General features: G+C 40.4%; 1 protein-coding gene across 1 annotated transcript in view; it reads left to right on the top strand.

The window, feature by feature from the left end:
- The first annotated feature begins 370 nt into the window (after positions 1 to 370).
- Positions 371 to 24,612, top strand: part of LOC139685112 (ciliogenesis and planar polarity effector 1-like) — a 46,713-nt gene continuing 22,471 nt past the window's right edge. The window contains 20 exon segments of the mRNA XM_071581731.1: positions 371 to 453; positions 1,004 to 1,156; positions 1,975 to 2,110; positions 2,292 to 2,411; positions 3,285 to 3,514; positions 3,855 to 3,961; positions 5,688 to 5,844; positions 6,628 to 6,731; positions 6,877 to 7,059; positions 8,481 to 8,730; positions 10,407 to 10,559; positions 11,744 to 12,498; positions 15,075 to 15,259; positions 16,152 to 16,232; positions 16,872 to 17,036; positions 17,700 to 17,873; positions 20,796 to 21,024; positions 21,253 to 21,386; positions 23,846 to 24,063; positions 24,344 to 24,508. Of these exon segments, the coding sequence (XP_071437832.1) occupies positions 1,076 to 1,156; positions 1,975 to 2,110; positions 2,292 to 2,411; positions 3,285 to 3,514; positions 3,855 to 3,961; positions 5,688 to 5,844; positions 6,628 to 6,731; positions 6,877 to 7,059; positions 8,481 to 8,730; positions 10,407 to 10,559; positions 11,744 to 12,498; positions 15,075 to 15,259; positions 16,152 to 16,232; positions 16,872 to 17,036; positions 17,700 to 17,873; positions 20,796 to 21,024; positions 21,253 to 21,386; positions 23,846 to 24,063; positions 24,344 to 24,508 (3,627 nt within the window). The 5' untranslated portion in view covers positions 371 to 453; positions 1,004 to 1,075.

Raw genomic sequence — 24,612 nt, 5'->3', positions numbered from 1 at the left:
CGGGCAGGGCGGTGCTGGGGCGATGTTGGAGAGATGCTGGGGCGGTACTGGGGAGATGCTGGGACGGTACTTGGGAGATGCTGGGACGGTGCTGGGGAGATGGGAGAGTGGGGCGGTGCTGGGGCGGTGCTGGGGCGGTGCTGGGACGATGCTGGGGCGGTGCTGGGGCGGTGCTGGGGAGACGTTGGGGCGGTGCTGGGCGGTGCTGGGCGGTGCCGGGACGGTGCCGGGGCGGTGCTGGGGCGGTGCTGGGGAGATGTTGGGGCGATGCTGGGGGCGGTGCTAGGGCGGTGCTGGGCGGTGCCGGGGCGGTGCTGGGCGATGTGGGGGCTGTGCTGGGCGGTGCCGGGGCGGTGCCGGGGAGATGTTGGGGCGGTGCCGGGACGGGGCTGCGGCTGCGCCCTGCTCTGGCCCAGCCCTGGTCCGGCCCCGGCGGCTGCGGCAGCGCGGGAGGTTGGTGGGACTGGCGTTGGGGCCGGCACTGGGGCTCGGCTGAGGCTCAGCTGGGGCTGGCGAGACCGGGTCGGGGTCCCGCATCACGGAGACCCGGATTGCGGCGAGCGGGCCCCGGGTTGTTTGCGCAGCCGGTCCGTGTGCCGCCGAGCAGCCCGCCCAGCGCCGGCCCCGCACGGAGGCGGTGGGGCCCCCGGGCCGCCCTCGCGGCCCAGGCCGCTCCCAGCGGTTCGTGCTCCGGCCCCGCAGCGCGCTCTGCCTCGCTGTGTGTGTTCAGGGTGCCTGGCACTGTGCTTGGCCTCGCGGCTGCTCCCCTCTCCCAGCCCCTAGCGGGGCAATCCCGTGGCTCCTGCCGGCCTCACGCCCATGTCCCGGGCGCTCCCGGGCGGTCTGGTTTGGCAATAGATCCATATAGGGGTGAGCATGAACCAGCGCCGTCCGTGCCCAGCGGGAGCGACCCCGGGCAGAGCTCACCTCTGCATTGTCCCCCTCCGCCCACCGCTCCTGACAGACCTCTCGGCCTTTCTTCTGTTTGTTTCTTAATTTCTAGAGATTCTCTAGGGCTGTGTGAAAGAACCGCTGTTTGCTGTGCTGTATGATGGTTACGTAGGGTTCAACGAGAATGGAGGTTAAGCTGGATGTGCTCATCTCTACGTCCATCAAGCAAAGAAAACCGTGGCCTCGCATCGCGTGGGTTGGACAGGTAAGTGTAATGGACTTCTATTTGAATAAACTTCTGTGAAGAGTAAGGCTTTTAGTTATATAATAGTTTGCAATTACACTTAGTTGAGGAGGATGTGGGTAAAAAAAAGCCTCAGGAAGTGATGTAAACGCATCTCAAGAGTTACTAAAATAAATGGCTTGGATTTTTATCTTCTTGACATGAGGCTGGAGATTCAGGATTTCTCAGAGAAACAACGCAGAGCCTTTTTGTTTTCCTTCACAAAAGCTGTCCCTTATACGAGATTGTTGTTTTGATGGTTCTAGTTTTTCATATCCTCTTTTTACAGTACATGGTGGGAAACATGAACACCCCCCCAAAAGGGCATCCTGCATTTGTTGAAAGACAGGCCTTCTTAGACTTTTTTTATAAAATGAGTAATTTTTTTCTTGTCTTTTATTGGAATTTAAGTAGGTAGTAATTTAAGGGCAATACTTTTTTCTGTTGGAATCACTGACAAATATCTCAATAAATTAAACACTACAAGACAAGATAGCTAGTGTCCAATTTTTGTCATTTTTTAGCAAGCTGAGTTCCTGAGTTACTGTGATAATAACTGTAAAATTAGTTTGGTAGTTCGAAACCTGTGAACCAAACTGATTGTCACCACAGGTTGATGCTAAATATGTTGTGCTGTGAAGCAAATATGGCAAAGATTGAAGTTAGAGTTGTAATTGCAGTTCTTAGCATACTATTTTTATTACTGTTTTTTCCTTAACTTTTTTATCTGTGCATTATTTTGTAGGCTTGTGTAGAAAATACTTTTTAAAAACTTAAATGCTTTTCAATTCTTTTAACAGGAAAAAGAGACTGTTTTTCTTCTAGATGGTAAACATATAAATGAAATTAACCTGGCATCAGGGAAGACAAGGAAGAAAATCCCTCAGCTTCAGTCATTGTTGAAAAATGTGGTTGTCTTAACAACATCAGGAAACGGTTAAGTATAGTATCTTATGTGTTGGAAGTTCGTGTTATGTTGTTTGTAACAGTCTAGAAGGGCAGAATATCTAAATGATCTGCCCATTTACTGGCAGTTTTAGAACTGTAGCTGAGATGGAAGTAATGTAAGTACTTCACAATAATATCCTTTAAAACTTTTCTCCCCCAATCAACACAGCTGCTTGGTTGGCAGGAATACTTACAACAGGAGAGCTGTTTCTTTGGAATAAAGATCAGGACTGCTTGAAAATTGTGCCAGCAATCGAAGAGTCTAGGAAAGTAGTGGCAGCAGCACAAGGTAGGTTTTTTCAATCAAGCCTGTGAAAAATTGAGTACAGAGAAAGTTACTTGGATTTCCTTTAGTCTTATTTCATGAGTAAAACTATATTCTCACATTGCTTTGCATTTGTGTAATTTGTATGCTAGCTAAACTTTGGGAAATGTCCTTTTAGTTATTTGAATGGTGCAGGTATTTCCATTTAATAATCCCCTGTAAGTAGCAATGAATTTTCAAATACTATAAGTGTACTTTTTAATGGTCAGTTTGTAACTGTAGGTAAGTATTCCTGACTAGGTTGTCAGTACTCTAGAGCAGATGTACATCTGATATAAACAGTATATGGACAACTGGAAGCTTGTTCTCTAAGTGGGATTTTATGACAAATGCCAGCTGAAGAGAATAAATAAAGGCATATATTTGCAAACTTAAGTATCAAATCATCATGCATTGGATAATATCACTGATATCAGTTTGTAAAATGAAGTATTGTCCAGCAATTCTGTAATTTCAGGGAAGATCAGTAGTGCATTTAGTATTTAAAAGTAATACATAGTTGAGTAGTTACAAATTTATTGCTACTTTTCATGAAAGGTGGATTTCAAGAAAGACAGTCTCAGGAAACATGGTTGATGGTTGAGTCTGGTGGGAAAGATAATTCGTAAGATGCATAAAAATTGACATCCCATCTGACATTCTTGCTGCCCAAGGTCTGCCATCATTGGTGAAGCTGGAAATGAAAGATACTTAAGGTGGCAGCTTGGATTTCTTGATATAGACAAGAAAAGAAATTTCCTTTCTCTATTCATTTTAATTCTGTATCTAACAATGGAACAGAAACTATCCTGCCATGTTGTATTGTTTGTTGTTTTTTGTTTGTTTTTTTTTCCCCAGAGTGTTTAATGAGGTTGTACTTGTATGTATCTGGAGATGGCAGAAAGGCACTATTAACTACTCCTACAGCATGTGTCTTCTTGTGGGAGAGCACAGAACATGGAAATACATCCTCTTACAAACGCTCTTCTTCTGGCCGTTGGACGCAAATTTTACCTGATGAATCCGTCATGTTGCCTTCTACTGAAGAAAAAGAAATTGGAGTGCATGCTGCTTTCATACAAAATGAGGTACAAAGTAAGGCTAAAGCAATAATTTTATTTCTTAATTAAATTAGAGAAGCAGAAGCTACAGTGAATTTTGAGAGCAATGTGTGCCTCTTTGGTATCACGTGCAAACTTAGTCGTTCAGCTCGTGTTACCTTTAATGACAACGTAAGAACAGCCATAGTGAATCAGATCATAGTTTATCTGGTCCATTAATACTCTTGGCAGCCCTTATATTTCTGAATGACAACATTATGTTATTTAATCTGAATTGTGATAGCTATTGATTTAAATATATAATTAAAGAGAAAATTGTGTGTAACAAGCTTTTGGGGTTTTGATTCTGTTCTTTTTTTTTCCACAGATACTGGGTGATTGCTGTTTTTGCACATTTGTATTTTACTCTGGAGAGTGTTTGGTGCTCACATTTTTGATTCTTCGGTGGCATGAAAATACCTTTAAACATGTTAGGTAAGTTCAAAGATACCTGAAGTTACCATAACTTCAGGAGCATTGCGATTATTCTTTAGAGCTGGGATTCAGAGCTGCAACTGAACACATTTATGGGGATGTCCACTTAGCCTGTGGTTACAGGTACTTACTTGTGTTTACTCGGGTAAGTTCATAGCATGCCCTCTGTCAGTTTGAAGCCATTCTCCCCTGTCCTATCACTGCATGATCCTTTTAAAATAATAGCATTTATTTACATGCTCCATATTTCATTATTAGTTTACACCTAAATAAAACTGAGTGCATTTATCATTCCATGTGGGTGGCTGTGTATACATACACACATCTGTGCACACATGTGTTTTACTGCCAGAGTTTTTTGCATCATGCTAATAGAATGTCTTCTTCTTGTTTATAGTGCTTATGTATCTTACATTTTCTGTATTTCCTGTACATTCAGCCATGAATGCCCTGAATACCTCTTCCTCTTCTTTATTACACAGATTTGTCTATTTTATTTGTTTTCTATACCCCTTTTCATCTCTTCAGCTTGACTATGAAAGAGCAGGCATGTGTCTGTCTGTCTGGGTTGGGACCATGTACAGAAATATGTGGATACAACCACTTAAAAATGCAATTGAGCAATAATCTGAATCACAGATTATTCCTATTCCTAAGAGAGATACACAAATCTATGAGTTTAAACAGAAGTGTCTTCTGCAGGTATCATTTGAATAACTTGCTAAAATTTTGCCCTGCACTTCACATGGTACAACTACATTTGTTATATAATGCCCTTTTGATACTGACTTACTAATGATGTCCTTCTTGAGCTAATCTTCACTCAGTTTGTCAGTAGCATGGTAATGCCTTTCTGGTTATATAAAAACCAAAATAGAGCATAATGTGCTCTGTGTAGAAATGCATAATATATCCATATATATATATATGTATATATCTCCATATCCATATATATATATATGGATATATATACACATGTGTATATATATATAATTTTTTTTACACAGACACAATAGCAATTGCAGCCTGAATTCAAAACCACATTTCTCAGACATGTTACTCATATCTATTATGCTAACTCATGCTCAATTTCATTATTTACTATTGTTTTTTCTGTGTTAATGTGCTCTTTTATCTGTCTGTTAGGTAGCAGGCTTCTAAATGGAATCTTGTGTCTTTTTGGATCTTTGTAGGATCACAGAACAGTTTGGGTTGGAAGGGACTTGTAAAGCTCATTTATCCCAACCCCACAGCCATGGGCAGGGACACCTTCTAGGCCAGGTTGGTGGAAGCCTGACCCAGCCCGGCCTTGAACACTTCCAGTAATGGGGCATCCCCAGCTGCTGTGCTCACAGCAGCCTACTGTTTATTTTCTAGTTCTGAGTATTCCTGCGTTGGATAGTGTTGCAAGGTCGGAGGAAGCTGTTCCTTGCTAAAATGCAACTGCCTTAATTACGTCATGCATCATCTATATTTATTTGCATGTTCTATACTTACAGCCCAAATTCCTGTCCTATAAAAATTATTCCCTGTGATCAGAAATAATGTTTAAACTTGTGCAAGTGCAAAATAGTTTTTCATTTGTAACACACTTCAAAACAAAAAGGGTGTTTATTGTTCCTGCTCTATATGGTTTTGTCGTGCATGTTTTTTTACTGTAATGAATAATGCTATTCAGCATAATGGAGCAACCTCTTGGTTTTCTTGTCTTTTTGTTGGTATTCAGTTCTTTGCCATACCAGATCCAGTGGGTACAGCAGACTTGTTCTCTTGTTAATTTGGTTCCTCAGTGTGTGTCTGTAAAGTCACGAGGAGCTTTGCTGTGTGCGTTTGCAAGAGATGGCCTTCTGCTTGCAGTAGCTGTCAACCAAACTGACCCAAAGGTATATGAATGATAGTGCTCATTTAAGCTAAAAGTTCAGTTTGAATGAAGTGGTAACAGGGATTTAAAAACACACTTTTAGGATGATTTGTCAGCATTCATAGAGATACATGGGATTATATTCACAGTGATATCCATAGCTAAAATATTCTGCTACAAATTGTAGTGTTTTGAATGTGGTGTTCAGTTAGAAGTCCGTGTAAGCTCCTCTGTCATTTCTAGTCTTCAATAATAAGGAAGTTAATTTCAGTTACTGCATTGTATCTGCAGAGATTTGTGATGATTTTCATTCAAGCCTCAGCCTACCATGTATTGGAGGTTACGTTTGCACTTCATAATGTTATTGCTTCTAACAACTCAGATCAAATCCTAATGTGTACTTTTAAGTGCTCATGGTGGGAAGGATTATGGACCAGCTTATTTGGTGTACCAGGCTGGGATGATGCAATTCTTCAAAACCCCAGTTGTTAATTGCTAATAAGACTAAAGAAGAGTGATCTTATATTGAGAGTTTCAGCAAAAGTTATGTTAACAAGAATATCAAATTATATATTGAATATATAATAGTTCTTAATTGTTTTTCAAATTTGTAATTAAGTATAAAATTTAATAAATACTATAATAGTCATAAACACTGAAGGGCAATGTCACTTTCATGTGTAATAATATTTCTGTTACATCAAGTGAAATGAATGTTAACAATAGACTTTTTTGTTCCCTTACCATAGTGACATTTTGATACCAACATTTATGTATGTCTTTGCATTTATTTTTTTCTTTCTAGGCCACTCAGGTTTTGTTTTTAAACATGTTGAATTTTGTAACTGTTTCGGGTAGCCTTAAGGGTTGTAGTAGCAAGAGCAACATGGTCCCATCCAAGTTAATCAGGTCAGTAATTGATGCTGTTTCTGCTGCTCTTGTGGATTATTTTTAGTTTTCTGTTGTGGTTTGGTTGGTTGTTTTATAACTTTTCTAACCTTCTGATGTAGAAATTTGACAGAGAAAAAAATATTTTTTTACCTGTCCGATTTAGATCTTACTGGGTTGGTGATATGAGTTGGACTCCTGATAGCCTTTTCTTGGCTTGCATGTTAAAACGTGGATCTTTGATTTTATTGACATGCATGGGTGAATTGCTGACCTTAATTGCATCTGGCTGCTCTGTAGAATTTGGACCAGCACAGTTTATTCCATTTCATCCACTTATAACATACAGGTAAAAGGATTTGAATGTCTATATGTTTTTGTCTTATGGTCTTATCTTACTTTCTATCATGTATAGTATAATTTTACATAAAAGTAATCTTTCAAATTCACTCTTTTTCTTGTCTTCCCAATATCTGTTTCTCATTCATAGTTCTCTTTTATTTCTTATAATGGGTTTGTCGTGATGAAAATTGGCATTGTGACCATGTAAGTATACATCAATGATTTGCTCTTCTAGAAGTGTTTGATTGTATTAATAATTAAAAATAGCATGCTTTTATGATGTAAGAAGAAATTAATCTTATGGAAGTACTAAAAGTGCAAATTTATTTTAATCCAGTGTTGTTTCTCCGCTAACTATTCAATTTTACCTATAGAACTTGACATAAAGTTTACGTATTGGATATTGTAAGTAACATATTTGCATGGACAAAACCCAGTTATTTTTTAAAATCTTCTTTTGGGATTCTTCAGATGTAAATTTTGAAATCATGCTGCTGGGTGTGTGAGAGAATAGACAGATCTCTGATAGCCCTCTTCAGCATAAATTGGAAGTTACCAAAAGTAGTGCAGTCTAAATGACTAGAGCATACACAGCAGAATGTAAATACTAAGTTTTTTTTTCAAATCCTGTTAATGTTGAGTGACTCAATCCAGACAGTGTATGAATGTAACATCTCATGAAGACGTTCAAAGCATTATAATACCTTCTTACAATACCTGGTTGAAAAACCAGATACTAAAATGTATTAAAATACATGTATTATGGTTATTTATTGAATGTATGTGGCTACTTTTTTTCAAATAAAGACAAAGAATAACTTTGTACTTGGCAATAATGTGTCATAAGGCTAACATGAAAATACATGCATAGCACAGCCCTCTGGAACTCAGTAAGGAGGGATTTCTCTAAGAAGAGACTTTGTAAAGACTTCTTCTGAAAGTGAAGACTTGTGTATTTGTTTAATTTTTCTTCTGAATATCTGAACTGATGCTGAAATCCTAAGATTCAGATCTTGAGGGATTTTTTTTGTTTTCCATACATGGCTTTCTTAGAAGTGACTTCCAGTTTGATCTTCGAGCATTTGTCTTGGCTAATGAGAGCCAGATAAGAATGTAGAACTTTGAAGTCAAATTATGAAAAATACAATTCTTATTAATGAAATAATAAATGGATACTGAAAGCTGTTTTTAATTTTATTTAAATTTTACATATTGCTACAGCAGCAAAATACTGTCATCTTGCAAGCATAAATAGTGTATCCATAGTGCTTATCCTGCAAAAATTTAGACACTTCCTTAGTATTCTGAGAGTTACTGGGATAATAGAGAGCATAGTATTAGATGTTCTTAAGTTATTTCTTCTCTCTTCTGTTCATAATTATTACATGTGATGGCCGCTTCATAATTTTTGCTGTATCTCTGTTTTAGGCCACAGCACTCATTTTGTCAAGACTCTGGGCGGTCTCCTGGTTCTTCAGATTCTGAACGTGATGTCATGAGGCAGAGATTCTCTGTGGCTTCACATTCAAGGTTGCCCTACCTCATTGTCTCTGATGGATACATGATAACAGTGCTTAGATTTCCTCATAACTTTTCACCATCAGGATTTGTAAGATCCCTTTTGCTTGATTCAACCCAACAGCTTGAAAATATCCGCCGGAATTTGCTGAACTTCAAGGTGGGTTTGTGAATTATTTTGTAGACTTCCAGTAAAAAGGTTTATCTGTATGAAAGTGTGTAAATTCTAAACTGAGTACCTCAGTTTAGTTTACTGTTATATTTGCATAAATTCCTTAAAGTTCTTTTGAGAGTGGTGTTGGTCTGCAAAACGATGAATACACAGTTTTTCTGAGATTTTATTCCTTTGATGTCTGGGCGATATTTCAGTAGAATGTGGTGAGGGGAACAGTCTGAACTGTTACTGTGGTCCTTTTTTCTTGACCTGCAAAAGAAATAGGGATTTCTGCATCTACAGAGTTGATGCATAGCATTGACAGGCATTACACTACTCTGACCAGCTCATCCTTTCAGAGTGATGCAGAAAGGTTTCTCTGAATCCTGTTTCTGGGGCTGCTGCTGTTTTAGAGCAGTCAGCAGCAGTCCCAGGGATGCCGCGTGCATGTGTCCACGAGGCACTCAATCAAGGCTGGCAATTAAAGTTTGTTGAAAGCATTTTGTGCTTATTTTTCTCTCATTTTTAAACTGAGCTAAGTCTGGGAGAAGGGAAATGGCGTCCTGGCCTGTATCAGGAACAGTGTGGCCAGCAGGACAAGGGCAGTGACCCTTCCCCTGTACTCAGCACTGGTGAGGCCACACCTTGAGTGTTGTGTTCAGTTCTGGGCCCCTCAGTTCAGGAAAGATACTGAGGGTCTGGAGCAGGTCCAAAGAAGAGCAGCAAGGCTGGTGAAGGGACTGAAGCACAAGTCCTATGGGGAGAGGCTGAGGAAGCTGGGGTTGTTTAGTCTGGAGAAGAGGAGGCTCAGAGGTGACCTTATCACTCTACAACTACTTGAAAGGGGGTTGTAGCCAGGTAGGGATTGGTCTCCTCCCAGGCAACCAACAGTAGGACAAGAGGGCAGGGGCTTAAGCTCTGCCAGGGGAGGTTTAGGTTGGATATTAGAAAGAAATTCTTTACAGAGAGAGTGGTCAGGCACTGGAATGGCCTGCCCAGAGAGGTGGTGGAGTCACCATCCCTGGAGGTTTTTAAGGTGAGACTGGATGTGGCATTGTCTTGGGTTGAGCCATGATCTAGTAGTCAGTGGTGTTGGATCAAGGCTTGTACGTGATGATCTCAGAGGTCTCTTCCAACCCAGCTGATTCTATGATTCAATTCTATGATTCTATGAAACCACTGAACAAGAAGGTCCTACAGCTGTTGGCAGCCATGTAGGGTGTAACAAATACTTAGTTCAGAATCTTTGTATTCACGAATGGAATACAACTTCTCTTCCAATTCATTTTCTATTTGGGATTTTTGGAGAAATGAGTTATGGTATTCATGCATAAGCTAGAATAGTGAGCAAGGATTTGAGGATTTAAAGAGACGTGTTACTAGTAAGAATGCAAGAAAACCCAACATACAAGCAAACTTGTAGGGCCTTTTCAGGGATCAAGAAAGCATATCTTTTCAATATGAAGCTAACTAAAGTTGTCTGGTGCTGACAGAATTCCACTCTCCTGGAGCGTGGTCAAATGACTGTTTCTGCAAGCAGGTGCTTGCTGACCTGTTCTCCCTTTCTGTCTGGGACTGCTGAATTAAAGCTTTTAACAAATCTAATTTCCTTGACTTGTTTATAAAGCGTCTGTCTTCCTAAAGTCTGATAATGTGTTTTCCGTTACTGTTATTTCTTTCAGTCTAAAGGGAGACCTCGGCATCTACGGTCATTGTTGTCTTTAAAAGCAAGTCTTTTAAAACAAGTTCAAAACCAAAGTTCCATCTTTTCCAGCATTCCAAAGTTCCTGGAGAAGGACACAACAGAAATGAGTGAGAAAACTATGGATTTACTGGTACTTAACAACATTTTTCCACTTAAAATTGTGAAATTATTTCATTTTAATGTATGGAAAGAATAATTTTTTTTTCAAATAATATAGATATGTTTGCTCTTTTTAGGTTTATTTAAAGCAATTTAATATTGGTTAAATTCTGATTTCCTTTACTGGTGTGAGGAATACACTTATTTTTTTAACTGATACTTGATTTTTATTTTGAAACATCTTATTTCTTTCAGCAGTGCATTAACTTTTCGAAGAATATGTGCTAATTACATATACATCAGTTTATTGTATTTTAGTAGAATCATAGAGTGGTTTGGGTTGGGAGCAGGTAGCTCAGAGCCCATCCAGTCTGGCCTTGGACACTTGCAGGGATAGAGCATCCCCAGCTTCTCTGGACAACCTGTGCCAGTGTGTCACCTCTCTGAGAGTAAAGAATTTCTGCCTACTATCTAATCTAAACCTGCCCATTTTCAGTTTAAAGCCATTCCCTCTTGTCCTCTTGTTTTACATGCCCATGTGAAAAGTCCCTCTCCATCTTGTAGCCTCTTTCACAGACTGGAAGTTGCCATAAGGTCTCTCTGGAGACCTAAAACTTTAGCTTCACTTTAAAATAAAATGTAACATTACTCTGTTACATATAGTGGGACTGTAGAGTATTAAGAAGAACGGTGTTATCCTTAGTAAATAAGATACTTACATTTATCCTTAGTTTCAGAGGATTCTTTCATCAAGTCCAAAGTTTCTGTGTCTTTTGGAAGTGTGGTTCTGTGACCATAGTTATGGTTCAGCCTTTCCCAACTCCATTTCATGCTTTTGTGTTTTGGTTTGTTCTGATGCTTTTGAGCTTTTGTTGAATGTCTTTCATATCTTAGAGGTATTTGGCAAAAACTCTCATGTTCTCTGCTTAGTGAAGGACAAGGTTTCCCTTTCTACTATAAAATCTACGGCTGTTTTGGCAGTGTGATTTTGTGTTTTTGTTAGGTAATTTAAGTTCTGTCTGCCCAACTATTGCAAAATAACCACATTTAATTGGAGATCAAGATGAAACTGCTGTGATTTAAACTTACTAGCATTTAAGGAAGTTAATTAGCTGAAGAATTTAATTTGTGAGGTGGGCTAAATGGTGATTCCTTGCAGACTGTGCTCTTTCCCAATAAGCTTGAAGTAAACTTGATTTTTTTTGTCTGATTTAGGATTATGAAGAGGAATCAGATGATGAAAAGCAGTTTTACAATAGCCCTTCCAGCTTCCATAACCGAAGAATCCTTTCATTTGGTTGTGAAGCTGATCAAGGCCACTTAGAATTTGCATCAATGTTTGATACTATGCATGCAGATGATACTGAAGAGAAAGATAAATCATCGTTGGAACTATATTCCGTTCAGAAAAACCTCCTTACTGCATGGCAGATAGGGATTTCAAAAAACGTGGAAGAGAAGGATGCGTTGCTGAATTACACAGTGAACTGCATTATCCATTTTTTCAACATTGTTCAGTTTGTGAAATGTTCTTCGCTAAAACAGGATACATCTTTAAACAAGTCTGTGAAGAGAACTCAGTGGATTCATTGTGTCCTACAATATTTTCGTCAGTTTTTGACTGTCTTGTGTGGGCATTCAAGAGCCAGTGTCACTGGACATGTGGCAAAGCTGACCTTAGAAACTTTAAAAATAATGCTTATACAGCAACAAGATCAGTTGTTCTCAAAAAACGTTTTGGCATGCTTCTGTCTTTTAAAAATGGTTTCTCATACTCTAAGAAGTGTGTGTGTACTACAGTATGAAAATTTTTTTTCATCTCCTGATGTTAACGTTCTTGTGGAACTTGACTCTCTCACTGTGCCTGTTTTCTTAGTTCTTGATGACGTTACTACTGAGCAATTCAGCTCACTGAAACCTCTGCTTAGAGACCCCCCTCACGTACACCATGATGCAAAACCAGAGAAAAGGTATGAATAATCTTTGCATGGGGAAATAAAAATACACAGGACAACTAGGGGTTCTAGCCCAGCCAGCATGGGTTTATGAAAGGCAGATCCTGCCTGACCAACATGATCTGCATCTCTGACAGGGTGATCTGCTGGGTGGGCAAGGGTGGATGCTGTGCACCTGGACTTGACTAAAGCCTTTGACACTGTTTTCCAAGTGTTTCCTGGAGAAACTGGCAGCTCATGGCTTGGAGAGGTGCACACTTTGCTGGGTAGAACACTGTATGGATGAGAGGGCCTGGAAGAGTTGTGGTGGATGGAATTACATCCAGCTGGGGCCAATCACTGGGCAGTTCCCCATGCTTAGTGCCGGGGCAGCCCTGGTTGGTGTCTCTGTCAATGGTCTGGACAAGGGGACCTAGGACACCCTCAGTCAGTTTGCAGATGACACCAGCTGGAGAAATGTTGATCTGGGAGGGATCTGGGCAGGCTGGATTGATGAATTGAGGCCAGTTGTGTGAGGCTCATCAAGGCCAGGTTGCACGTCCAGCACCTGGGTCATGACAGCCTCAGGCTGCTCTTGGGGCAGAGTGGCTGAACAGCAGCTCATCAGAAGAGGACCTGGGGGTGCTGGTTAACAGAGGCTGACCATGAGCCAGAGTGTGCCCAGGTGGACAAGAAGGCCAAAGGCATCCTGGGCTGTATCAGCAGTTGTGTGGCCAGCAGGACCAGGGCAGTGATTGTCCCTCTGTACTGGTCAATGATGAGGCTGCAGCTTCAGAACTGCATTCAGTTCTGGGCCCCTCACTTCAGTAGGGACATTGAGGTGCTGGAGTGTGTCCAGAGAAGAGCAAAGGAGCTGATGAGAGGTCTGCAATGTGAGTCAGAGGGGCTGAGGGAGTAGTAGGTGTTTAGCTTGGAGTAAAGGAAGGTTAGGGGGAACCTTACTACTCTATACAATGACCTGGAAGGAGGGTGTAGCCAAGTGGGGATCAGCCTCTTCTCCCAAGTGACAAGTGAGAGGAGAAGAGGAAATGGCCTCAAGTTATGCCATGGAAAGTTGAGGTTGGATATTAGGAAAAACTTTTTCTCTGAAAGAGTTGCAAAACATTGGTCCAGGCTGCCCAGGGAAGTGAGTTCAGTCCCCATCCCTGTAGGTATCTAAAAGATGTGGTGCTTAGGAACATGGTTTGTTGGTGGACTTGGCAGTTCTGGTGTTTGGACTCAATGATCTTAAGAGTGTTTTCCAACCTAAATGATTCTACCTGTTGGAACAAAATTTTGTCATTTACACCGTAATTGCAACAGCCTTTTGGGTTTTTCTGCCTTTTACTTGATGGAAGGTCATGATAATCTATTAAAGCATGCAGATTAAGGCTCAGACTTATTAGATGAATGTAGTTAAGTTATGGTGACTAAACTAACTACTGCAAATCAGTTCAGAGATAATTGATGGTTGACAGCTCACACCAGGTCTGGTAGTGCAGCGTCAATCCAGGTATTGCAACTTTGCATCCTTTGGCTGCCTCTTGAGCTTTCAGTCCTTCCCAGCTGCAAACTCTATGGAGCAAGAGCCTGCTCATATGCAGTGTATCAGCAATGTCAGTTCAGTCAGCAAAGTTTGTACTGATTATGGTTTTGGTGCCTCAGAGCAGTAAGAAAGACCCAAGTGTGTGAAAGCTTACTAAACTGTGTGAGTTATTTCTTCTTAGAAGGTAGACTCATAAACTTGGAACTGAAGTGTGCTATCCAACTGTTGGGAAAGTATATTATTGTCACTGGAGTATTTCTGTACTGCAGAACTCAAATGAATCCAAGTGTGACATTCATATGAGCAAGATTTTCCTTTCCAGAGATTTAGAGCCAAAGAAGTATTTTAACTCACAAATTTAATCCAACTACAGTAGAGTGTATTTCCTCAATAATCTTAAAATGTAATGCTGTGTTCATTGCAAATCTGTTCAGCAAGTTTCAGTTATCTCTGAGAAGAGATAACTGAGAAGAGATATTTTTTGGCTAACTGTGCTCCAAGTACTGAGCACTGTATGGATAATTATGGAAGCAGTAGTAATTGAGAAGAAGATGCAGAGGTATTACAGTTCTGTAAAATCTTTTTAAATCTCTAACAAAGAATATTTGCTTGTGTTGTCAAGCTTATTGCATATCTGAGCTGGTACATCTAATAGTACTATGCTGGGCAACAGGGACTTGCCCGTCCTAAAAACATGCTCTGCAGTCTTATTTTCCTGTCTTTGCTTTTCTGTATTGTAATTTTAATCAGTCTATAAGCATGATACCTGTCTTGAGCTTTCTCTGAGACCATTTCATTTCCCCATTGTTAGCTAGCAAGGGGATTAATTTTGGGGGTATTGGGGTGCTTAAAGTAGATTACTGTGTTGAAGCAAATTCAGAAGAATTATTGTTTGTTGGTCATAAACAAGACAAAAATATTTTTCTTTTCCTCATAAGTCAAGAAAGTAGTTGATCCAATTTAATTCTCAGGTGCAGAAGGTAAAATACAAGGAAATAAGAAATTACTGTAAGCAACCTTGCTAATTCTTGCTTAATTTCATAACATTGTACTTCTTGAACTACAGGTTGATTGTACTGTGGCGGTTGTTGTATAAGAAAGTGGTTTGGTATCAAGTGCAGCTGAAAAGAAAAGCGAACAAGAACGCAGAAGAAGCTTCTGTTGTCTCATTGCTTTTAAGTCATATACAAGCAACTCTCCAGTCTTCAGCAGTGGCCCTAGAACAACATCTGAGGATTAATTCTGTATCTGGTTAGTACAAACGTTAGGTAGTCACATAGTCAACTGAATACTTGGAAAATTCGGTCCGACAATGACAATCAATAACCAACTACCAGATTTAAAAAAAAACAATGGTGATACTTTTCTTAAAACTCTTATCAGAATTTTGTCTTAATGTCCTGGTACACCTGTAGATTGTAGGCAATCTTTAAAGCTTGTTAAGCTAAATAAAAAGAATATATTGACTTCAGTTTGCTTTGAGACGTGTCCTTAGGAACCTGAATGCAAGATTTGAATTTTGTTCTCCTTTGAACTGTGCTGTTTCCTCAGAAGTAAATGAGTATCACAATGTGTTTCTTACTGGATTTTTGTGTTCACTCCATGTGATCATTATGGGCGTGACCATGTTGTGTACACAATGTAGTCAACCTCAACTAAGCATCTAAATTAGTGTAACCTAAGGTAACAGACTTAATCTGTCATATCTATTTTGCAAACAGTATATAGTTGTAGCCTAAGGCCTTACACATTACTGTCCTATGCTCAACCTTTCTTATCACTTATCACACTGCTACACCCAGCTTCCCATTTGTGTCTACCACCACAATTCTTTTTATTTCCACATTCTTGTTCTCTCTCCCTTAAATGACACTTGTAGCTGCTCTTCCCACATCACTCCATACAATACATGAGCTCCTCCTGGAGAGCAACTACTACATTACCTGTCCTGGGGAGGGTATTCAAAGTCATCTTTGCTCATATGCTCAAATCTTAAGATTTAACTGTGAGAATAAGAATTTGCTGGAGACTCACATATTTTACTCTGCTTTTCATAAATCTCTAATGCTGAAGTAAGTGCATGTATGTTTGCACATGTAACTTTGTGGAGCTTTTAATTTGTTACATATTGTGACTTGTATAGGTGAGGAGCAGTTCCTTTTAGGCTCATACAGAGAATCCGTTGACATTTGGAAAAGATCTCTTTGTGAAACCAAGGCAAAAGGTAGGGGATAAAATCTTTCTTGGGAGAGCAGGGGTAAATTGTAAGCCTTAATCTGTCTGTTATGCTTTAACTTAACATAGTTACTTGGGACTGTCTTTGCCCTTTAAAAAAAGGTGAGAACCAAAAAGAATGCACATTAGAAATTAAGCTGGGATTTGAATAGAGACCAGTCAAAAACTAAATCTGGTTGATCTCTGAGAAAATTCTGTGTATTTCTATTTCAGTATCAGAGTTTTCTTGTGGTTATGAAGTAGTTGATATAGAGAAGCTCTGGATATATTTTTGAGTAAGAAAGGGACAATGAGAAAAGGATGAACAAAAATCAATTGCTTTAGTAGCTGTGAAATGAAAAGACTTAGTGTTTAGACAGTAGCAAAATAAAACTTCACAATAAAACTGCCACATCTTTCAAAGTAAAAATGTTGTAGATGAGCATTAACTTAATAGTGACTTAGAGACTGTAGAAGGATCATATCCTAAAATAGCTGCTCCTAATTTCTACTCCTCTGAGTGTGTGTTGATGTAGATATTTTTCTGGAGAGAAAAGAGGTAGTACTTTCACTTGGTGCATCTGCTTTTGTGTTTCCTGTTTCTTTTCCAAATGGACTTCTGCCCTATTTCTTTTATCTTTTATTGCAGAAGGAAAAAGAACATGTTTTCTTCAGACTAGATATTACCTTGCAATATTATTTTGCCACCTGTATCAGTATAACTTGTGTGAAGCTCAGGGACTGTGTGACCATTTGGTAGGAGAGATTCTGAGGCGATCACAGCTCTCAACAAGGCAGATGGAAAACTTTTCTGGTATGTTTGTATTGCCTAATGGGGGTGATGAGGTATGTTGACACTGGTGTCTAATTTGTGTGCCATCACATTGGCACTCTGGACAGCATGTTTTTCCCTTTGCAATGGATTGAAGACTGTTTTCAGTGACTTCCTTGATCTTTTCCTGGTTCTCAGATGTTCTGTCAGCAGCACTTGTTGGAATATGTGCTTAGACAACTTTGCACTGTATAATTAATAGTGAAAGCAATGTTTTTAGACTGAAATTCGCTCAAGAAAAGACTTTGGATAACAAGAATAAGGGGGAAATGATGTGATTTCATTCTATATTCATTTAGCATTGTTTATGATACAACATGATAAAAGACTTGACAGTGGAGTGCTTTTGCAGATGCTTGTAAATTTTACTTCTATTGACTCTGAATCTGCGTGAAATATAAATTTCTAAATTTAAACAAGTGGTTTTTTGACCCAGTGATACTCTAAATTTAGATGTTAGAGGTCCATCCTCAGTCTTCAAAAGCTACTATAAAATTCCTCTAATACTAATATAATGTGTAATTAGTGTAAGTTCTTAAAGCTTGTCAAGAAATTAAATAAATTTGCTTGTTTAAAAAAAGGTTTTTATCATTCAAATTTAAAATAATTTTCCTCCTAATGTTTTAATTTTTTATGTTTTTTTAGACACTAAGTATCTTCATCATGAGCTATGGATGGTAACCAGCATTCATACTGACACTGCTATGGCTGTGATTCAGTCCTTGGCTCGATTCATGGCTGCTTATTTCACAAATCAGATGCTCTATATCTTTCCCCCACACAGTGTTGACATTCTGCATCCACTTCACATCAAACAAGGTATTTTCTCTTAAAAGCTGTTTAGTTTCCTTAGACCTTAACCTGTCTGTTATTCTTTAACTTGCTGATCAAGTTAGCTTTTCCATGGAGTACGAGACAGAAAAAAGGATGTTGCCGTTCTGGTGGAACTGATGCAATTTTTGCTCCAACATACAGAATCATTTAGGTTAGAAAGCATATTTAAGATCAGAGAAGCGGTTTTTCCTAATATCCAATCCAAACCTTCCCTGGCACAGCTTGAGTTCATTTCCTCTTCCCCTGTCACTTGTCACCTGGGAGAGACTGGTTCCCATCTTTCTACACCCTCCTTTCAGGGAGTTGTAGAGAGCAGTAAGGTCCCACCTGAGCCTCATCTTCTCCAGGCTGAACACCCCCAGCTCCCTCAGCTGCTCCTTACAGGACTTGTGCTCCAGGCCCTTCAGCAGCTTTGTTGCTCTTCTCTGGACACATTATAGCACCTCAGTATCCTTAAAAAGTGAATGCAGGATTTGAGGTGTGGCCTCACCAGTGCCGAGTATGGGGGTGCGATCACTGCCCTGGTCCTGCTGGCCACACTGTTGCTGATACAGCCCAGGATGGCTTTGTCCTTCTTGGCCACCTGGGCACACTCTGGTTCATGGGCAGCCACTGGAAACCAGCACCCCTGGGATTCTTTTCCACTGAGCCACTTTCCAGCCATTCTTCCCCAAGTCTTCATCATTGCTTGGGGTTGTTGTGACTCAAGGTCTGAATGTGGCACTTGGCCTTACTGAACTCCTGCTGTGGCCTGTCCAGATCACTGTGCAGAGCCCACCTTCCCTCCAGCACATCAACGCTTCCTCCTAGCTGGTGTCATCTGCAAACTGAGGGTGCACTTGGTCCCCTTGTCCAGACCATTGATACAGATATTAATCAGGGCTGGTACTCAGTCCTGGAGAACTCCCCTAGCGACTGGCCCCAGCTGAATGTAATCCAATTTACCACCACTCTCTGGGCCTGGCTATCAGCCAGTGTTGTACCCAGCAAAGAGTGTACCCATCCAAACCATGGGCAGCCAGTGTCTCCGGAGGAATGCTCTAGAAAATGGTATCGAAGCCTTTACTAAGGTCCAGGTGGTCAACATGAGCAGCCTTTCCCTCATCCACTCAGCAGGTCACCTTGTCACAGAAGGAGATCATGTTGGTCAGGCAGGATCTGCCTTTCTTAAGCCTGTGCTGGCTGAGTCTGATCCCCTGGTTGTCCTGTGTGTGTCTCATGATAGCTGTCAAGATGCTCCATGGCCTTCCCCTGTGCCAAAGTCAGGCTGACAGGTCTGTAGTTCCCCAGATCCTTCTTCTGGCCCTTCTTGTAAGATAGGTATCTCTTTTCTCAACCTTGCTGGTGAGACAGGACTGCTGGTAAATGATGGAAACTGTCACTTCCCTCAGTACCCTGGGGTGGATCTCATCCAGCCCCATAGATCCGTGTGTGTCTAAGTGGTGTAGCAGGTCACTGACCATTTCTTCCTGGATTGTGGAGGCTTCCTTCTGCTTCCTGTCCCTGTATTCCATTTCAAGGGTCTCAGTACCTGGGTAACAACTGGTCTGACTGTTAATGACTGATGCAGGGAGGACAATTCAGTATCTCGGCTTTGAACATCCAGTGTCACAATTATGCCTAAAGATCTGGCTCTGATTGACTTTGATCCTCCCAAAAGTGAGAATAAAGGAGTGCTTAACAAATATTTGAGTTGTATCTGCTATGTTGTGACCTGAACTGAAAAGTCAGAGGAAAGGCTTTTTTGCTTATCTGGCAGTCAAGCTCTTGGAATCCAGAATGCTTCAGACACTGTATTGTCAGAGCAAGTGGCAATGTCAGATTGGTTTGTTGCTGAACTCAAGTAGTGCTTATTAGCTTAAGTCCTGCTTTTCAGCATTTTTATGAGAATTAATATTTATCATAGTGGGTGGTTTATGTGTTTTTTGCAAGAGATTCTGTTTAAAGATTTTCCTTGTTAGGAAACTTTTGGTTTTAGAATTAATTTTTCCACAGGCATGTAGATTCATTTGGAGGTTTTTATGTTTTCTGTAGTGTATGTGAATACACTGACTATGTTTAATGTTTCTATACTACAGTATGCACTGGTATGTGTTTTTGTCTTTGTGGTCTTTTCGATGTTTTAGTTGGGCAGCCTTCCAAATAAAACCTACAAAATAAGACCTTGCTTTTAGCACTTACATTAGGCAAAGATCCATGTATGTGGTGAGACAGCCTTGGTAAAATTATGTAGCATGAGCTGGATTAGTGTGGATGTCTCCCTAACTGTCTGAGCAGTAAACAGAAACTGTGAGAGCAGCAAATAACTCTTTAGAATTTATGTTGATCAGCTCCTCTCCGGGAGAACAGGATGTAAAACCTTGAAAAATGATTCTAAATCTAAGGAAAAAAAGGGGATACTAAATTTGTCTGAAGTTTGTCGCTATATTCGCTCCTAAAATCACAACATAACAGTGTTTTGTACCATTCTTTCTTAAAAATGTGTTTAAGCATTCTGTCTTCTGCAGTAAAGCAGTGCAGTGAGTACAGAAAACACGGGTACACTAGGAAAACTCAGAATTTCCATTCATCTTTGATATACTCTCTGGTGCATCCTAAACAGATGTAGCGTACTTGCAAAGGGTCTGTCAGCATGATTGAATCTTTAAAGTAAGAAAACCCCACAAGTTTTGCACTTGCTTATCCCACATTATTAACCAGAAAAGTAGCCTATTCTAAACTCACTGTTATATCATAGCATGAGCTGCATCTGCCTGCTGCAGATAAACTCCATGGTGTGCCTCTAAAAGTAAAGAGCAATTGTACACTGAAATTAATCCAAAATCAATATGAGCAAATGAATTCTAGGTTAGTCATGTGATAGCATGCAGATTTATGTAAACTTTAAATGTGTTTTTTCTGTCACAGGTGTATCTCCTCGTGTTATTCCACTGCAACACTGTTTGGTTACCAGAGCCGTCAGGGACCAGAACCTTTCATCTGTGTGGACAGCTGAATATGCTCTTGATTTGTTCTTTATTGGTGGACTCATTCCAGAGGCTGTGTGGTTAGCCCACACACTTGGGGACTGGAAACTCTCTGTTTCAATTGGCCTGGCCTACCAGCTGTATTGTCAGAACTCTGATGAATTCTTAAGGTAAATTTGAGCTTGGAATTAGTAATAGTGTATTTTGTTGTGAATTATCTGCATGAAGTTTATTGTGACAAGAAATACCCTTTCCTCAAAAATTCAGATTCTCAGGGTCCTAGCAAGTGTAGGACTTAATGCGTTGTTTTGGCTTAGATATTCATTTAAGAGACCTTCATTGAATTATGTGTGGATGTTACTTTGTTATTTATGAGCAATTTCTTGTTATACTTTCAGACTGAAAAACACAGAACATCACCTGCCATTAAGCCTATCACCAATGCAGACTTTTCAGGAAAAGTTACAGTCTTTGTTAGGGCAGCCAGTAACTTCTGAAACATCAGAACTTCTTAAATACAAGAAGTTTACAGGTACTTAAAAATAACTGTGGTGATTTTTCATGTTATTTGACTACATGTTCTGTGTTATACTCTGTTTTAGAAAGAAACAATTGCTTCATCTGCTCCAGTGTCTGTATTACTGTTACAATATATTGAAAAGCTTTAATGTCATAGGAGTTTGGGGTTTGGCTTTGATCATTCCAGGAATGGAGTGTATTACCAGTCTCGTCTTCTTCATCTATACTGCCCAAACCCTTATTTGACTATATGTGATATTAACTTCTTTGGAAGAAAACTGAAGCTTTATTAAAACAAACAAAAAAAGGAAATATATTAACAATGTGGAAAGTGTCATCACACTTAAAGTTAGCTACATGAAGGAGTGTAATTTTGGCTTTTCCTTTCTGTCAGAGGAGTAGGGGGTGGCATCTCGTAGCCTGACACCTCCACGCCCCCAGGTCCAGCAGCTAGCAAGGCTGAGAATGTATTACCGGTAGGGCATATACAAAAACACACATACACAACACCTATATACATCTGGCCACACATCAGCACCTGCAGACGTGCTCAGCACTCACACAGACAACAGCAACAATCCCACCCTGTTACCCTTTCTAGCTGGTCAGAGTGAGGGTCTGCATATAGATACCTTTTTGTACAGTGTGTATCCCTCCAGTAGCCCCAGTAGCTGAGTATCTCGTATTGCTTGTGTCTGCCTATGTGAACCCCCAAAGCCCCAGCCCCACTTCATTTTCTAGTACAGCTCCCCCCACAGATACCCTCTTCACCCTAGGCACACACTGTCCATGCACCTCCACAGTAGCTGTCTTTGAATACACACTCCATCCACTGGAGAGCTGGTCTGGGTTCCCCAGCCTGTCCAGGTGCCTCACCTTCACAGATGCACACGCATCCTGCCACGTACACAGTGTTTTTCTGGCAGGTGGTCACAACTCCCTTGCTGTCTCCAGTATCCAAATCCCCTTGTCTTGCCCCTAGAGACGAAGGCACACAAGTAGGTTTCCCAGTTGTCTGTCCAGCCGTTGGCCAGGTCTTCACTGGTCCCTCCAGACACTTGAGTTGCTGTCTCCTTGCTCTTGTGCCTCTGATCGCAGGACACTTCACTTACTCATTACTGAGTCTGACTTGGTATTTGCTGGCATTCACACCTGCACTTCCATAGGCACTGTGGGATGTGTGAGAGCTCTGACCTGACGTTGCTGGCACTTGATTTGACTTGACTGGAGTCTCTGCAGTCGCTGGCATCCCAGACGTTGCCTTTCTGACCTGTGGTCCCTGTCATTTGTTAGCACTTGAAATACTGCACACAGCACAGAGAGTCCCTCTCCTAGGAAAAGAGACAGGGCTCAGTGGAGGTGAAGCTGCCACAACTCCATACCATCTTTGGTTTCTTTCCTAAAGATCCCATCATGAGCCTTGTGCCATCCTAAAAACCTCTTCCTCTGCATTCTGTGATATGTCCTGTTCTTGACAGTAACCTCTCTCAAGCCAAAAGGTACTTGAAAGGAGCCACTCCCACTGGCTCATTTTGATGGGTTTCATAACTGGACCCCAGGGCTGGTGGCTCTCCTGGGAAGAGGTCATGGGTGGATTTTTATTCTCCGAGTAGGTGAGGCTGTGTACTATTCAGTCTCTGTGCTCCTTTGGAAGTGTGTATACGAGCTTTTTATCATATAACCTAACAATATTTTGCAGCTGAAAGTCACACAGTTAGCTACATCAACCTGTCCTTATTAACATTTTACAGAAAGTTTACTCGCACAGTCTATTTCTTACTCTCATTTTGTGTGTTTGAAAACCACATTTCAAGTTCCTGCCAGCAGGTGAACGTTAATTAATCATTTTCTAAGCCATATTGCAAACATGGTGTACCTTCTTCTTTTGTACTCATTTCCAAGGATTTCATTTCAAACAGACACACACACATGTACCTGCTGTATGTAACAATCTGTAAGGATAATAAGCAGTGGAAAGATTGGACAGCATATACTTCAAGACAAGCAGGAGGAGTAGAAATGCAGGTAGAGCAGTATAATACTATGGGAATTTCACAAACCAGGTAATGATGTATGTTAAATGTCCTGCTGCCTCTAGGAGGTGAGGAAAAAATCCAACAAATACAATTCCCTTTCCTTGTTCTTTGTGCTTCCTGATAAATGAGTTCTGTTAGTCATTATTAATAGTGTACCTAGTTTATGCCTGCTTGGTAAGAATGATTTGCCAGGATTTTATTCCAAGCAAATGCCTGGCTGAAAAGTTCTCCCTTTAAAAAGGCAATAGCTTCCCTGTTAATAGGGAAAATCTAAAGTTGAGTACTATTTTCAAATGTGAGAGATCTTAAAGCAGGTAGACAAGATTTGTGATTGTAGTAGATGAATGCAAGCTCTGAGAACATAACCTCATGTCCAAATGAAGGTCTATGTATTGAGTCAATTAATTTATTGGTTTCTATGCTTAATATTTGATAGATCCCATTGAAGAGGAAGATGCAGATGTTCTTTATAGTTCAATACAGGAACTCCTGAAAGCAGCTGTTATGGCAGATGCTGATATTCTTTCCGAGACATTTCAGCTTTTGATGGATTCTGCCAAAGATCTTAGCAGAAAATTGTATGGTTTGGTTCCAGCTGGGCTCTATCTTCCAGCACCACCATTATACTGTCCTCAGCCAACCTCTCTCAGTGAGGTAAATATGTGGGATAGAAGCTTTTTGGGTCTTTGTTTGAAGGTATTTATGAAGTGATCATGATCCTTACTCTGGTTCCTTTCAGCTCATTTTTCTGTTTTTTTTCCATGTCCACTCATGGACTTAAGTAGCACCATAGTGATAAGTATGTGTACCTCTGTATTTATTCCGTAAAGGATCTGTGCTGTAAAGAGGAAGAGAAATATTTTTAGGAGCAGAAACAGTGTTGAGGTGTATGTCCTTTCTAATTTTAGGATTTGTCTGTTTTTGCATGTTCCAGGAAGATGACAGTGACTTTCTTTTAAAAATGGAGAGAGAAATCCGTCAGAAAGTGTCAGGAGTTCTACAGAGAATTATCTTGCTCTTCAGGGCTGCTCGTTGTTCTTGCCCTGCAGCACAGTGGTATATTACACAACTGAAGCAGGCAAGAAAAGTTATGCAGAAGGTAAACATTTGTTTTTGTTATGACTTGATTATCAGTCATAAATACTACTGACAAGCTTACAGTTGCATTGCAGAAACACTCAGTCTCACCTGGGCTTTGATGGC

The sequence above is a fragment of the Pithys albifrons genome, chromosome Z (assembly GCF_047495875.1).
Source record: "Pithys albifrons albifrons isolate INPA30051 chromosome Z, PitAlb_v1, whole genome shotgun sequence".
NCBI lineage: Eukaryota > Metazoa > Chordata > Aves > Passeriformes > Thamnophilidae > Pithys > Pithys albifrons.
This window is presented reverse-complemented; position numbering and strand designations above follow the sequence as displayed.